This window comes from Morone saxatilis, unplaced genomic scaffold (genome assembly GCF_004916995.1).
Source record: "Morone saxatilis isolate NCDOM2014 unplaced genomic scaffold, NCSU_SB_2.0 Contig24, whole genome shotgun sequence".
Classification (NCBI taxonomy): Eukaryota; Metazoa; Chordata; class Actinopteri; family Moronidae; genus Morone; species Morone saxatilis.
Genome location: NW_023339807.1, coordinates 17,248,552 through 17,264,581, shown reverse-complemented (window position 1 = coordinate 17,264,581; position 16,030 = coordinate 17,248,552). Strand labels below are relative to the sequence as shown.

At 40.2% G+C, this 16,030-nt stretch overlaps 2 protein-coding genes across 4 annotated transcripts; both read right to left on the bottom strand.

The window, feature by feature from the left end:
* Positions 1-677: 677 nt before the first annotated feature.
* cdca3 (cell division cycle associated 3) lies at positions 678-3,265 on the bottom strand. 2 transcript variants are annotated; one of them, XM_035672649.1, is made up of 6 exons: positions 3,188-3,265; positions 2,440-2,590; positions 2,227-2,347; positions 1,206-2,135; positions 1,065-1,132; positions 678-944 (listed from the first exon to the last, which is right to left on the bottom strand). In XM_035672649.1, exons 2-6 carry the CDS (start codon positions 2,569-2,571, stop codon positions 849-851), a joined length of 1,347 nt encoding a protein of 448 aa, XP_035528542.1. In that variant the 5' UTR covers positions 2,572-2,590; positions 3,188-3,265; the 3' UTR covers positions 678-848. The 2 variants fall into 2 exon arrangements, with proteins under 2 accessions (XP_035528542.1, XP_035528544.1); XM_035672651.1 differs by having other exon boundaries at positions 2,440-2,594; positions 3,188-3,253.
* A 1,876-nt stretch (positions 3,266-5,141) lies between these two features.
* On the bottom strand, positions 5,142-15,776 carry pex5 (peroxisomal biogenesis factor 5). 2 transcript variants are annotated; one of them, XM_035672596.1, is made up of 16 exons: positions 15,530-15,776; positions 13,238-13,394; positions 13,061-13,099; positions 12,752-12,869; positions 12,488-12,634; positions 12,149-12,233; positions 11,600-11,690; positions 11,175-11,297; positions 9,534-9,617; positions 9,079-9,198; positions 8,699-8,842; positions 8,444-8,514; positions 7,737-7,958; positions 7,468-7,633; positions 7,177-7,334; positions 5,142-6,400 (listed from the first exon to the last, which is right to left on the bottom strand). In XM_035672596.1, exons 2-16 carry the CDS (start codon positions 13,349-13,351, stop codon positions 6,154-6,156), a joined length of 1,929 nt encoding a protein of 642 aa, XP_035528489.1. In that variant the 5' UTR covers positions 13,352-13,394; positions 15,530-15,776; the 3' UTR covers positions 5,142-6,153. The 2 variants fall into 2 exon arrangements, with proteins under 2 accessions (XP_035528489.1, XP_035528490.1); XM_035672597.1 differs by lacking the exon at positions 11,175-11,297.
* Positions 15,777-16,030: the final 254 nt, after the last annotated feature.

The following is a 16,030-nucleotide window of genomic DNA, read 5'->3' as shown; positions in this document are numbered from 1 at the left end:
AAAAAAAATATATATCTCTAAGTTCTGAGTAGAATTTGGACTGCCTCTTTTCCAACACTGGATACACACTGTGCAAAATAAAGCAATACTACCTTTCTTAAGGACTGTCTAATAAACATGGGATTCTGCATTACACAGGTCTTTAGTGTTATTTTGTGACATGCTGACTTATGTTATAATTTTGTTTACATGTCCATAATTAAATCCCACAGGATACAGAGTGAGGCATAAATTATGGCACACCTGTTTGAAGCACTATTTTTAAGTGTGAGGGTTTACAAGTTAAATTTATTTAAATGTTTGGATAAAAGCATACCCACGTGGTGTCTATGGATAAACTTTAAATGTAAATGTTTTTTTTGGTTTTTTTTAAACAGGCTCCCTCTAGTGTTCATTAGATAAACTTCAGTACACAGTTAATTTAAAATGGGGAAGATTGTATAAACAAGATTGCTAAAACCAGGAATGGTGCAATTCAAATGGCAGTTGCATGACATTAACGAATGGTTAGTGTTGAGCTTTTATTCTGTTTGTACAGAAATAAACACTAGACATTTTACAATTTAAGTGTTGGAGAAAATCAAGTTATAAAAAATGTTTCATAAAAAAAAAAAGAAAAAAAATATAAAATAAACTATAGCAAAACCAGTATAAATCAAAATAGTTTAAAGCTGAAGTATGTATGCAAATAATTTTTATTTATATTTACAAGACAAAACAGATAGAAAAATGCACAAAGTGGGAGTAAAGCAATATTCACAGGACAAAAATCATTTTAAGAAAGATATGCACATAAATGCTTTGAGATTTAAAAAGTGGCAGGATTCTGTACACGTCGCTGCAGTGAATCATCTATTCTCCTTATCCAAAGACACTGCTAGCACTCTGCGATCCATCTGTCCAACAAGCCTCTGCTTGTCTGGGGTGGACACCTTCAGCTTCATCTGGAAAGTGGGGAGGACACGTCAGCCTCAGCAGTTGGTTGTGAACAACAAAATTACTCATCAAGATTCAGTGAATAAGAAGAACAGGCATCACTAGCGCCAAGTGCTTGTATATGGTACCTGAGGACGTTGGTCCCTGGGCGAGTTGGCCTCCTTAAGGATCTGCAGCGGGGAGCGGCCTTCAGTACCTTGAAGAGAAAAGAAACGTCAAGCAACATCTCGTTACCATAGACAACGAGAAGCCACAAGCTTTCTACACACCTTTCTGCTTCCGTTTTCCAGACTGTCCTTTGTTCTCCTTGGTCACGTTCTTCACAGCCACACGGACGGCAAGAGGAGAGGAGCCTCCTTTTCCACCGCGCACCTGTACTCCTCTAGCTCGTGGCCCAGTGGCGCCAAAACCTTTTCCCAACCACTGCGGCTTAAACACCACCTGACTGGGGCTCTTTGGGTCAAAGGTGGGGCAGCGGATGCCGGTGGAGAGCTGTGGCTGTGCCGGGCTGGGGACAGTGGGTGGCTTTGATGGAGCAAGAGCAGAAGAGTCTTTAACGAGCTCTTTTGTTTCCTCAGAAGATGGAATTTGCTCCGCTTTCTCTGACTGTGCAGGAGACACCTGAGTTAGGTAAGCATCTGTATCAGTAGGTAGGGAAAGCTCAGTAGGGGTCTCAGGTTCAACCGTGATAGAAGGAACAGCATAAGAATGATCCACACCATCCCCGATTGGCTCCACTTCCACACTGGGCGCTGGGGATGAAGTACTGTCACGGTGCACCTCAGCAAATATCTGGGCTGAGGTTGCTCCCTCGTGGCAGGTTATCAGGCTCATGCTCAGCCTCTTGTGAAGGGGAGACTCTTTTGCCTCCTCTGCCTCCTCCAGGCTAATGTCTGCCTCAGTTTCTATCTCCACCTCCACTTGGGGCTCCTCAAGAAGCACAAAGGGGCTTGAGTTACCTGCGTTTCGGAGAGGGGGCAGCACAGGGGTGGCCAGAAGGTTAGCGTGCTCAGCCAGGGAGCCAAAGTTGCGCATGGGCTGAGGAGTCAGGAGGGGCTCAGTGGAAGCCAGCTCTTCTCTCTTAAAGACCTCCTCCTCCAGGGCATCACTGAAGCGTTTCTGAGGGACCTCAGGGGCTTTGCCTTCAGTCTCATTGTGAAAAATCATGCCCAGGCGGCGAGCAAAGACCCCAACTGTCACTGTAGGATAAAATTGAAGAACATCATGTTACAGGGTATTTTGCAGGTGAGAAAAGGCAAAGCTGAAAGTTATTCTTTATCAAATTATTACCTCTCATGGCTTCTCTGACTGGGGTACGGGAAACACCGACACTAGGTGAGCGGGGATCAGTGAATGCCAGTGGACACTCACTTTTCACCTCAGCAACAGATTTAGGCACAAGGCCACCAACCTAGAAAAAAAAAAAAAAAAAAATATGGCATGGTTTAAACCTCCTCCTGCCACACACTGCATGTCTGGTAATAAGTCAACCAGGAAACCTACCTGAATGGGTGTACGATCAATTCCTGTTGAAGGAGAGCGTGGATCTACCAGGTGACCGACTCGACTGTTTTTAATGGCCGGCTCTGGTTTTATTGGTGCAGACACAACCATCTTGCTCTCACTGGATCCCATGACGCTTATTTAATGTGAACTGGCTCACAGGGGAATAAAGACAGAATACAGTTTTCTACCAGAGCAACATAATAAAAAAAGCAACACAAAACATATAGAACAAATATGGTAACAAAAAACCATTTAAATATGAAACATTAGTAAAGAATACAGATAAAATACTATAGATGTTGAGTTACTATTACTTAGTGGTGAACAGTAACACAAATACAAGTTAAAACAAAACACTGGAGACACATTTGTGGCTTTTTTTGTGATTATTTAAACTAGTGTCTGTATATTATGATACAAAAAGTAGCCCTAAAATTAATTTAACCTTTTAAGTTACATTAATACATAACGTTTTTAAGTGTTTACATACTTGCATTAGTCTATGTAAGGATTAAAAACAACCTGCACATTAAGAGTTGAGCTTTAAAATTAAAAACTGGTTGGCAAATACAACAAGCTAGCTCAGCTAAGGTCAGTTAGCTTGAAGTTTCCCACATTTCATTCATAAAATCATGTGATTTCACGTTGTGATAGTAACCATAGATCGTAGTGAGTCTGATCTGGAGTTCAGACTATTTTAGCGTCAAACTGAGGTGTGTAGTTTTAAATATATTCTCTCTCTTACCTCAAACAAGACGAAGACAGTCGCTAAGGCGTGCAGCTCACTCTTTTCACTCACTCCACACTTTCAATAAACAAGGGGAAGCACACGACTTTTAAAACATTTAAATGGCGGGGCTGCGCGCATGTTATTTTTGAATGAACCAATCAGCGTCCGCGGCCTCTGCATTTACTCGGCGCTGATTGGCCCAGAGCGCGGCGTTCTAGAACAGGGCGTGGCGTCGCTGCTGATAACACATTTGAAAGTTGAAATAAATGCGAGCTTTGTTTATCGCGAGTGTGTGTGGAGAAAAATTAAATGTTAACGTTTGGGGCAATGCCGAAATATGCCCCTCCTCGATCAAACTGCCTGAAGACAATGTCAGATTTAATAAAGGGACAGTTTTAGGGGACATTAGGGAGAACAAAACACAAAAATACATCATGAATTTTTACTTTATTTGTGAAAATTAACGCAATTTTGACTTTTTAACAGATGTATGGAGGCTGGAGTGTCCCACACCTACTGCACTGTTCAGTTATAATCACCATACACGTTCAAAAGCTTATATAAATTGATTAATTACATTTGCATAAAACGGATGCATTCATAAAGTAAAAGTAGAAAGAAATTAAAATCTTAATAATTAATCATTCTACTAAACTTATGAAATAAATTATATATAAGTTTTACTTTTTGTAAATGTATTTATTTATCTATGTGTCTGTCATATTTCATCTCACAATTCAGTTTTGTATTTCCTAAATTTACTGTTTTTGTGATCACTTAAATTGAATCCAATCCACACAGCAGCAACAGAAGGTAGAATAATTTGTATTTGTATTTGTATTACTTTATTAATCCCACAAAGGGGAAATTCCCTTGTCACAGCAGCATTTAGGTGAAATAAATAAATACATATATTAAAAAACTATGGTAAAAGTGGTAAAGCTATGGTATGGTGGTAATTTGAAAAACAGAAACTACAACATTGTATAATGTTGCACTATTATATATAATAGGAAAAAAGTTAAATTTAAAACATATTTTAGACAAAATTTTACTGACCTGATAGCACACAGGCTCCATAAATGAAGTGACATAATAACTAAAATAATTAATTATAGGTTGATTATCTTTATTTTAAAGAAAATACTTTGGCTTTATTTTTAATTAAATGTGTGTGACATTAAGAAGGATTTTTGTGGCAGAAGCGGAATATAATATTCAAAGGTATGTTTTCATTAGTACATAATAACTTGAAAATAAGAATTGTTTTCATTAACTTAGGATGAGCTGTTTTTATCTACAGTCCTCCAGATGCCACTATGTTGAACCACAATGTTTCTTTCTAGAGAACAGATAAACCCAATGCTGACTCTAGATAGGGTCTTTTGTTTTTATTGTTAATTTTTTTTGTCACTTGGTCACTGTAGGTTTTCTTGCACACTTGGAACAGGAGGGTGAGGCAAAAAATAAATTATATGAATTACTCCCAAAGTGGAGGCTGGGGGAGGCGGGCTGCCCTCCTCTGTTTAGAGGGCATTAACACTGTTTTTATTTATAAATGTTGAGACGTAGAGTCGCCCCAAACAGTCAACTCTATGTCAGCATTTGCCTTAAAACATAAAGGTGATTTAAAACAACGTGTTGAGACATTTTTAACCCACAAAATGCAGATTTTCATCAATTTGGTAATAACATTGACGGGTTTCATCACATTATTGTCATATAATTATAATTCAGTTTACAGCTCAAAAGGCTGCAAGTCTATTTTCTGAGATTATCGTCATTATTCATGACACAAAATCATTTTGATTTACATTCACAGTGCAAGAGTTTACAACTTTGAAATTCATACTGCCATCTGTTATTTGTTATCAGATTTGTTGAATAAATCTTTTAAGCTCTCCATACTTTTTATGTCACTGGAGCAAAGCCATGTTGTTCAATGATTCAGAAAAAAGTCACCAACAGATGGAATCAAAGCTTTATTGCTGAATATTATATTAAACATTGCAGTCAGGATTTAACTAGCCTGAAAACAATTATAGTGCAACAATTATGTTACAATACACAATATGGCATATAGCATTATTTTACAATGAAGCAAATAGTTGTACAAGAGCAATATGAAAAAAGAGAAAGAGAGGGAAATCATTCTCAATGATATTACAATTATATGATCTTATCATCCGATGCACGATTAATACCCCCCACCCAACCAAATACACACACACACACACTCACTCATACTACACACACACACTCATACTACACACACACCTTATCATAACAGTAACAGTCCCGCTGGTTGTCAGTTCATCATCCTGGCTGATAATTGATTACTGAAAAATTAAATAAAGCATAACAAAAAAAGGAAAAGAAACAAACTGCTGTAGCTCTTCTGATGAATAGTGTTTGTACTCCGGACCGACCTAATCGTTCTGATAAAAAGCAGTACTCTTTTCAGTATTACAGCAACATTTGTACCTTTAATCTACATAACTGTAGTGAGAATACAGTTCAACCTAAGAAACACTGAGAGCATTGAGTGTCCTGACAAACAAACTGTCCACATCGCTGGTTTACTGACCACAGAATGGATTCATCATCGTTCACGTTTCTTCATTGAGAACAAATTTAAAATCAAAAGTGACATTTAATCAAATCCAGTTCTCCAGATCAACAGAGCGGGAGGAAATGTGAGGACTGTCAACACATGTAGACTACAGTGACAAGACTGTATCACTGCTGGCTGTGTCTTCCAGGTAGAGACTAATACTGCAATATTTGCTAAAAGTCATTTAAACGCACAGAACCACAAGAAGATGTCTCTAGGATGGTGGATAATTCACAGTGTCTTCCTCTTCCATTTTTTCCGTAACCGTTACCCCCTCTGATTCTCTCCGCTTCATTCAGTCACCCAGACATTTACCTCCCAGCGAAACACACTCACACTCAATAAGCACCCTCCCCCCCGCTAGTCCTCATTCAGTCCCACCGTCGACCTCTCTCTGGCAGAAGTGAGCCAGCAACGTGTCCAAGTCCCGACGGTCAGCAGCGGCGTACAGCGAGCTCTCTCCCATCATGCTGAGGGCCATGCGCAGGGTGGACCAGATGTTGTCAGACATCATGGTGGCTGCGGCAACTCCAGGCCCCCTCACAGCTCTCGCGCCGTCCACGGCGGCCTGGCGTTGTAGAGAAAGAGCTTCGAGGAAGTGCTCCACGGCCTCTCTGAGGATGAGGAGACAGAATGCAGAACAGGATGAGCAACAATTCTAGCGAGAGTGACCGTGACTACATTTATACGAGTACAGATTTTCCCCAATTAATTTTAGCCCAATAAGATAATAGTCGGACTAATATAATATATAAACATGAAATAATTAAACATAGTAATAAAATTGAGCTTCTAAACACTAGAAACACCACAGCTCAGCATAATTAAATATAAAACAACAGCACCACAGACTGCAGCCCCCAACAGGACCATAAAGTTAGATAATAATCTCTCTGAAAAACATTTCTACATTATAACCTTCATAAAAGTAGAATTTATTTCAGGGCTCTAATAAATTGGTAACTGGAGTGTATTTTACAAAATCGCTGTTGCCATCTAGTGGAAGTAAAAGCTATTACGCTGCACAATCAAATCAACAAGAACAAAGATAATTTGCTGGTAGTCAATTTGATACAAACATAAGACAAATATGACAGTGTTTTTATTTTGAATGCTGTGTGTGCCAATAAAAAAAATGCTTGATTAAATAAATAAAAAAATGATGATTGCAAATCATGATTGCAAAAACAACATAGAAAAATGTGTTCACACTTTCATACCATAGCAGAGTAGTGTCATTGACATTCATCTTGTGTCACATTTATTTAAGCAGTGTAAATCATTCTATCGGTCCAATGTAACAGTAAGCAGACCAAAATAACATCCATTTTAAAGCTTAAAACTGGCACATTTTTGGTCAATTTTACAAACCAAACAAGTCCTCTCTCACCTGTGTGCTCCTAGGTTGACACAGCTGATTCCCAAGTTGTACCGACTGCGGACGAAACCGGGCTGCAGTTCCAGAGCTCTCCTGTAGGCGGCCACTGCCTCCTCTGAGCGGCTTCCATTGGCGAGGGTGGCACCCAACTTGTTCCACAGCAGGTAGTCCTGATGGAGTCAAAGGAAAAAAGAAGGAAAAAAAAGTGAGAGCTCAGAAACAAACATGCAGTGCGAACACAGACGTTAGGATCTCAGTTCTGGCTTCTACAATAATGATTGATTCTAATAATCAATAATGTACCTGTGGTGTGACAGAGAGAGCCGCGCTGAAACAGTCCACCGCCTTGTCGTACTCCCCGCTGAGGTTGAAGAGAACTCCAAGACCACACTGCAGCTGGGGGTCCACCTGGGCGGGGTCAGAGTTGGCTGCATGCAGGAACAGGGACTGGACATCAGTAAACAAAGATCTGTGCAGGAAAACAAAAAGAAACAAACAGATAAAGAGTCAGAAGATGATGTATGATCTGTATGTTCAGTTTTAAACCTGAAATTATTCTGTGTGATACTCACTCTGGCAGCAGTGACCCGAACCTCTCCCTCTCCTTGTCCCTTTCTCTGGCACCATCCTTTTGGCGTTCATGCTCATTCTGCTCCCACACGGAACGGTATTTTGGATTGTGCTTTAGCCAGTCGCGAAGAGTTTCACAGGCCTGCCTGTGCAGCGATTCGTTGGTGAAACTGACAGCCAACGCCATCAGAGCAGTCAGGTTGTCGTTCTTCAGCTCTATACATCTAAAGAAAGAAGAGAGGCAATGGGAAGAGGAAACGATTCAGAAGGAATAACATCTTTTTAGGTGAGATAGCAAATGGTAGAAATTGCCAAAGACTTGATTGATGGGTGGAAATGGGAAAAAGTGGTGGCTACCGACACAAAAACTGGAAGATTGCTACACACTCATTAATAAGGTAACTGGATTGAATCTATTTTCATGATTGATTACATTTTGTTCACTCAAAAGAGGCCCTACAACCACTGAACTCATTATTAAGTTACAAAACAAGTTAATCGGGACTAATTCCATTATGAAAAAGTACCTTAAGTATCATAAAATGTAAAAGGTCTACAGAGAAAACAGGTGACTATATAAAAATATCCTCCAGAGGAACTGTATCTGTACTGCAAACTTAGATGCACTACGTATATTTGCACCCAACTGTTACTAAGTACAGTGTATGTTTTTCATCTGAAGTGACGGTTTATACTATACTATTCCAACCTGCGGAGGGCGCTGATGGCAGCAAATTCTTGCTCGTTCTCTGCCTGACAGGTTCCCAGATATTGCCAAGCCTGCAATTTAATGAAAAGAAACGCACACCACAGCATCATTACGACTGCCTTGTGTTGGGGAACTAACATGAGTGAAATTGCAAGCAAGGACACTTTTTTTTTGACAGTTTTTATATTTATTAATAAGAGGTTGATCAAAGAATTGGAGACTGAAAAATGCAAAAGAAACCACAGGCTGTCTCACCAGCTGGTTGTCTGGTTCTCTCTGTACTGCACTTTCAAAGAACCGTACGGCACCTGGGATGTCCCCTGCCTCCATCCTCTTCACTCCCTCTGACAAAGGGTCCGGATGGGATAAGTAGGGGTTGTCCTCTTCAAACTGATACCCCTAGGACAAACACAAGGAAAACATGCAGGATGCTCTGAGTATTTCTATGTGTACTGTTCTAACAGGAGGATGCATAGGAGGAGCAGAATCAGGTACACAAAGAGCAGTAACATACTGTATGTCACATACTTTTAGACATCAAGTAGAGCCGTATGTGCAAAAATGCTGAAATCCTCAAACATGCAAAGCGATAGTATTCCTCAGCAGATGCCTATTCTGAGCAGGTTGACAGCTACCTTGTCATAAGAAGTGCTGAGTAGCTGATCGAAGTCAGACAGCCAGGGATGGCTCTCAGCATCCCTCTTAGCCATCTCCTCCCACTCCTGCTGCAGCTTCTCCCAGAAATCCACATCACTCTGACAAAATGACAGAGACAAATCATTACTTCACAGTCTCCTCACATCATACATCATCCCGTATTATAGAAGTATTTGACCTTTACGTTTCCAAGGGACAAATGAGATTTTATTGATGGCGTTTTGTAGCATAACTCAGTAAAAAGAGAGTGGTTTATTTTTTCTCAAACAGGAATAAGTTACTTGATCAAGGGCACCTTGTGGCTAAATGTTTAGGTAAGTTTCCCTGCCTCGATCTTCCAGGACACAGACGTTCTTTAACCACTACGTTACCACTGCTCCAAATTAATACTACTACTACTACTTCAGTTTTAGCTCATTGACTGTCATCTCACCTCCACTGCAGCTTTAGCTTCTTGGAAATCCGGTCCTGCTGTGGCAAACTCATCTACCCAGGCTTCAGCCGAGTCCACTGACACCTGAATATCAGTGAAGATCAATGACAGTAGTTGACTCGAGTCAGCAGGCTGGCTATGAAAATTGTTATCAGAGCTGAGGATGGAGATATTGAAACAGGAAAAATATAGAGGGAAGTGAATGGAGAGGAGGAAAAAATGAAAGAAGAAACAACATAGAAAAAGCTAAATTTCTCCTACTCCTTTCTTACATTCTTCTTAATACACTCCTGACCTGTTAATCAGATAATAAATGCACTAAATAACAACACAATACTTTAAAGCTGCATGTATCTTCTGGTTTACGTGCAGGACAAAACTGTATGTACAACACATGTTGCAAAACTTAAATATAGTAATACCTGAAGCTAAAAATAAAACTTCTATCGCTGCTAAGACCACAGAGGCCCTACCTTCCTGACGACCTTGGCCCACTGCTCTGCTTGTTTAGCCTTAACTTTCTCAATCTTCTCATTCCTCTCTGGGGGTTCCAAGGGAAGACTCCCTCCCCCCGTCTCCGTCAGGAACTATGGCGGAAGGCGAGGAGGGGTGGCGGTGGGAATGGGGGGCAATGTTTTGAGGAGGGGTGAGTGGTTGGTGAGGAGGTTTTTTTTTTTTTTTTGGAGGGGTGGGCGGAGTAGGAGTAATTTTTAAGTAGGAGAAGTAGATGAATGGCGGTTGTTAATTGAAGGAATGGCAAGCCGAGAGTACAAAAGGCAGGTCGAAAAAATGGGAAAAGTAACATGTCAAAGTTAGAGGGCAAAGTACAATGGAGCCATGAACAGATATTCATCAAAAACAGGCCAAGAGCTACACATGCACAGGACAATATGGAAGACAGCTTCCGCCAGGATAAGAAAAAGAAAATAGATGAAAAGTTAAACATGATAAAAATAAAAGCACCGGCAGTCAAAATTATGAGATAGTGAGTCAAACTTATGAAATAAATTTAGGCTTACTATCTCAAAATTTTATATTCAACTTCATAGACAGTCAAAATCTTGACTTACTACATCAAAATGATGATATATTATGATGAGGCTTTTTTTTCTATCTCATAAATCTGATTTATTATGTCATTATTACTGTGAGTATGAATATTTTTTTCACATCAAACTTTTGATCTCTTGTTTCTTTTCCTGGCAGAAATCAGCTCCCATAGTATTGTGATTTTAGGGGGAAAATCCAAAACCTGGCATCAGCCATTTCCTGCCTGAACCGAATGAAGTCAAAGTCATAACTTAGAACCCCAGTAAAATCAAAAACTAAAAGGAAAACTGAGTCAAGATGGGAATAACCAGAGCTTGACTGCACACATTAAAAACTAAATGCACATGAAGAGAAATAGAGGCTTCTCTTTGCTGAACAAATTCCATCTGCAATGCTGTGCAGCCTTGAGCTTCATATTACAGGGAGTGGAGTGGGCTGCTTTTGGTTACATTTTTGGAAAATGTTACTCTGCATCAGATACTGGGGTAATGAGTCATAAGGCATGGCCTATACTGTGCAAAAGTGAACCAATGTTCAATGTTCTCCCCCAATGTTGTAACCATCCCCTCCTCAGTGGGCATTGACTCGTACCTGGTTGAGGTTGGAGGCCCAGTTCTGAGCCTCCTCGGCCTGAGCTTTATCTGTGAGCTGTTTGTCTGTTCTGCTCTCCACTGTCACACTGCCCTCGCCAATCTGCCTAATGAATCGCAGGAACTACACAACGAAAGAAATGACAGCATTTACCATTACCATAACCATTACTAACTGGTCAGTTTTATACTAATATACTGCTGTTTCTTTCCAAACCAACAAAGTTTATTCCAAACTAAGACGAGAACCTTGAAAAACAAAACAAAAAAACAGTATAAAAACATTACCAATGTACTATGCTCCCAATGAACTACTCTACAACAATGTTAAAGAAAAAGAGAAAAGATATGGTGAAAGATATGTAAAAAGGAATGACACATGGTATAAAAGAGTGGCTGTCAGGTACAAATGAAGTCGCTGCTCACCTCTGTGTTTTGTAACTTAGGGTCATCAACCTTTGAGACGAGCTCATTGGCTGTCTGCCTCAGCTCCTCTCCTGGTTGGTACTCCTTTGTCCTGCCAGATCAACAACAAAAACAGGTTAATATTATACTATAAGGGGTTACGAGATAAAAGGGAAACAGTTCTATTTCATATGTAGAAATCAATGCAGGCTAAAGGCTTTGTTGTACATGTGAGTTCTTTTGAGGTCAGTGAACTATGTTGATGATTAGACATCTGTACGCCCGTTAATCTATACATCAACAGAGCTCAACATGACCAGACAAGGCTACAGATGGTTTAACATTTCAGACACATCCACTCAATAAGAAGTCAGGAACATTATCAAGGTTCAGAATTCAAAATCTGCTATCCTTTGTTACCTGTGTTCCTATTCTATTTTACTCCCCCGACAAGTGTCTTGTCAATGCTCCACGTTTATTGCAGTGTGACTAAAGCAGCCATTTATGTAAGCCATTTTTCATATCCATACATTCAACACTCTCTATCCATGTCCCCCATCCCGTTCTAACCATTCGCTTTCCTTGTCTCCGAGGTCTCCCAGCCACAACTTCTCCTCCGACTGCTCCAGATACTCCTCTGCCCAGCGTCCAGGATCTGGAGCAGAGAGAGAGAGAGAGAGACAGAGAGAGAGAGAGAGAAAAAGGAAAACACAGCAGGTTGTAAAAAATGACACACAATGCAAAAATAAAAGGATTTATTCAAGGCAAATTTGCACTGCTGTCAGTCAAAATTGATGATCTGTGACAGACTGATGATGACTCCAGAAAGATGAAGTGCACATCAAGCAAACGTGTGTTTTCCAGAGTGAAACAGGGGAGAGCAAGAAAGAGCAAGTATAATAAATTCACCTGCAGCCTCAGCAATAAATTCTCTCGTCCAATCAGCATCTGCTGCATCACCAAGAGCGGTGAGCCCTGGTGCGGAGGCAGAGTCGGGACCTGAGAGGAACTCGGCCGCCCAGTCACCAGAGAGGGCCAACGCTGCCACATCTGGAGCTGTGACATTGAAATATGTGGTGCTTAAAATGCTGAAAAACTGTTTGTGTGCAGAGTTAAGCACAAGTACAACTTAAATTGGTATATATGCAAAATACATGTAATAGTGAAACCTACCTCTCTGTGGTGCTTGTCTGTAGCTCTGCTGGTCAATCTGCTGCATTTCCTCTAACAGCTGACCCATGTCAAATGTGTGTGGGGGACGCGGGGGCGCCTGGAGGAACTCATTCACCAGCTGGAGCAAAAATAAAAACATGCCACTAAAGCTAATTGCTAAGCTGAATGATTGTTCTACTTTTTAGAGACTATATTAAGGGAATTCATCCAGTATTCACAGGACTATAGAGTGAGGAACCTTTATTAAACATTATACAGTATTCAAGTAAACACAATATACTGAATACGAAAAGAAATATAAGCACTGACCTCTTCTTCAGTTGCAATTTCTATAGTAGTGGGGGGAATCTAAGAAAAAAAAGGGCAAAATGAGGTAACAGAACAAGTAGTGTCACAGCTGTTGTCAAGCACGGATTTCACAATAAGACTCAAAAATATGTACACACAAGAAATGATTTAGCTAATGGATATTTACAAATTACTCACTGTAGGTGTTGAGCGGTGCCGCCATGCCCCCCCTTCCTTGGTCATGTGACTGGTCAACTTCATGAGGGGATTGGCTCCCCCGCATTCTGCCTCCACCAACTCCCGCATCGCCATGGCAACACAAGGATGAGGCAAACCCAATCAGACCACCTGAGAACTGAAAAGTGAAATGAATAGATTTCATAGTTTTTGGGCACCAGGCTGTTCACAGTCACACTGAAGAACGGCATTGGATCACTCAACACTGTAAACCTAAAAGACTGCACAGTTTTAGGTTTAATTCCCAAATGAGGAGCAGTTCAGTCCCCCCCCATTACAAATTATACAAAACCAAGTAACCCTGGTTTTGTAGAACTGCCTTGACAGAACATGAAAAGTATTTTCTTTGATCTTCAGAAAAAGTCGAATGCAAGACATCCAGTGATTCACTACTTTGAATTTTGGACCTTTTTTTTAAATTAAACACCAAAATATATTGTCACGCAGTCTCTCAAACACCCCTAAAAACATGTTTTAATGTCTCTGACCCCTTTAAGGGCTGTCAGGCCAAGCAAGGTGAATTCTTGAGGGTGTTCACACTGCGCACATAGTCTCATGTCACGTAACCACATTCAAGCTCCATCTGCTGTTTTCCGTGTCATTTCCTGACTTAGGGTGAACCATTAATAATGTGGATATGATGGCCCGGCAGGCACAGGCATTCACTGCATATTTCACTCAGCTAGTCTGATAACTTCAAAGGATTTCAGCTTTTATCTGCACTGCAGCCTTTACAATGAGAGAAAGACAACATTTAAATCTATATTTCCATATTGTTATAACCAAAACCACAGACAGGGACCCACAAAATATATCCATAACGCTGAATATCAAGAAGCTGCAATGGAAAGTCCATCCTCTTGTTAACTTATTATTTGATTTATTCATTTAAATGAAAAAACAAACCAAATTTATTAACATTTTCTTGAATTTCCCTCGGGATAAATAAAATATCTATCCATCTATTTTATTTAAGTTGTTTACAGTTTTGTTGAGACAAAATTTATCCTTTGAGAAATTAAAAAGAAGTATTTTCTTTAAAAAAAAAAAACAGAGAACAACCGGTTTACATTCCCCAGAAAGGTACTGAACAAATTAATTAACATCTTGGTATTAGTACCAAAACTCTGGGTATTGTATTGAATCTAGTATACTTTTTTTTAAATGATATCCAGACTTGTTATTACGTCAAAGCATCAATATTATATTAATATTAGGTCCTACTTGGTCCTCGTTTCTCTAATGATCACTCACCTGATCCTCCAAAGGTAAAACAACAACAAAAGAAAAAATCTGTACGATGATGATTTAGTCTCTAAGTGCAGAATAATTATATTTGGTCCATCAGGAAACCCTGTTGCCCAACTCACTGACCTACATCCAGTCCCGGGGATGAACAGCTGACAAACTGTTGTACATGCTGGCCTACTCAACTTCTCTCACCCCCCTGGAGGAATACGTAATGGTTACAATTTCCATTATGAACTGTCAGGAATAGAAATTTAATTCCCTGTCTACTCCACTCAAACTCTAGTCTATTATAGCAATCTTCACTTAAAAAGCCCCTGCAGAACACATTACACAAGAGAGTCCACTCCACAGGTGGACTGCCCATCACTCTTATTGTCTAGACCACAGATTTAAGGATATTTTATTCCTACTGGTTCAAACAGCTGCTGTATGATGATTAGGGTCAAAGTAAGAGGATTAAACAAAGATATTAATACACACACTATCACAGAGAGGCCACAGTGACACCTGTTTACTCGCTCACTTAACCATTACATACAGCAAGCCTAGTGGACGCATTACCTGAGGAAGAAGGTGTGTTTTTTTTTGTTGTTGTTGTCCTGCACACACACACACACACACACTCACTTTTATTGTGAGAATTATTCCAGTGACAGAAAAATAACACACATAAGAGCAACCCACTGCCAGCTCACACACGGTGGTTTTTAATACCGCTGTCACATGTCAAACCAGGTAACAATGAGCAGCAACACTGGTAGCTTTGTGTTTGCACGATGCTAACTATTAGCTCCGTAAACTCAACGTTAACGTGTCTCTTCCCATGTAGTCGACATGCTGCTCATTTAAACAACGAGCCGAAACCAAAATTAAACGCAGAAATATGAACCATCGCTAGTGCAGCTCAGCGTTGGCTACTAGTAGCTGGCTACCAGGGGTGATTCCTGCTCTCTGTGGCCGGAGAGAGGCATGAATAGACGGGTAACATGATGTTCATCTCACCGCCGACAGCAAGCTCGCTGTAGCCGAACCGACCGTCCCTCCTCTCCGGTCCCTCCTCTCCGGTCTGTCCTCTCCGGTCGGATTTCACAACCGTACCCGCAACAACTCGTCAGTGCCGCAGTGTCAAAAAGCTCCCGGTTACCGTCTGAAACCAGCTGCTGCTGTTACTAGCGCTGCTCTTTTATTTACCTTCCTCCTCCATGACCCACAAAACCCTTCACCGATCGCTTGGAGTGTCTCTCGCGCAGTTACGTTCGTTACGTATTCTCGTAACGGTTTTACGTAAGAAGATGTCAGAGCGTGAAAAAAAAATTAAATAATAATAGAACGCGGTGAAACGGGGGTTCTATGGAATGTCGTTAAGGTCAATATTAAATAAATAATACGCAGTTAATTAATATGTAAGTTAAATCCTGAAATATACAAATGAGTAAATAAATAAATAAATAAATACATAAATATATAAATAAATAAATGTATAAATAAATGTAATCTATGTAG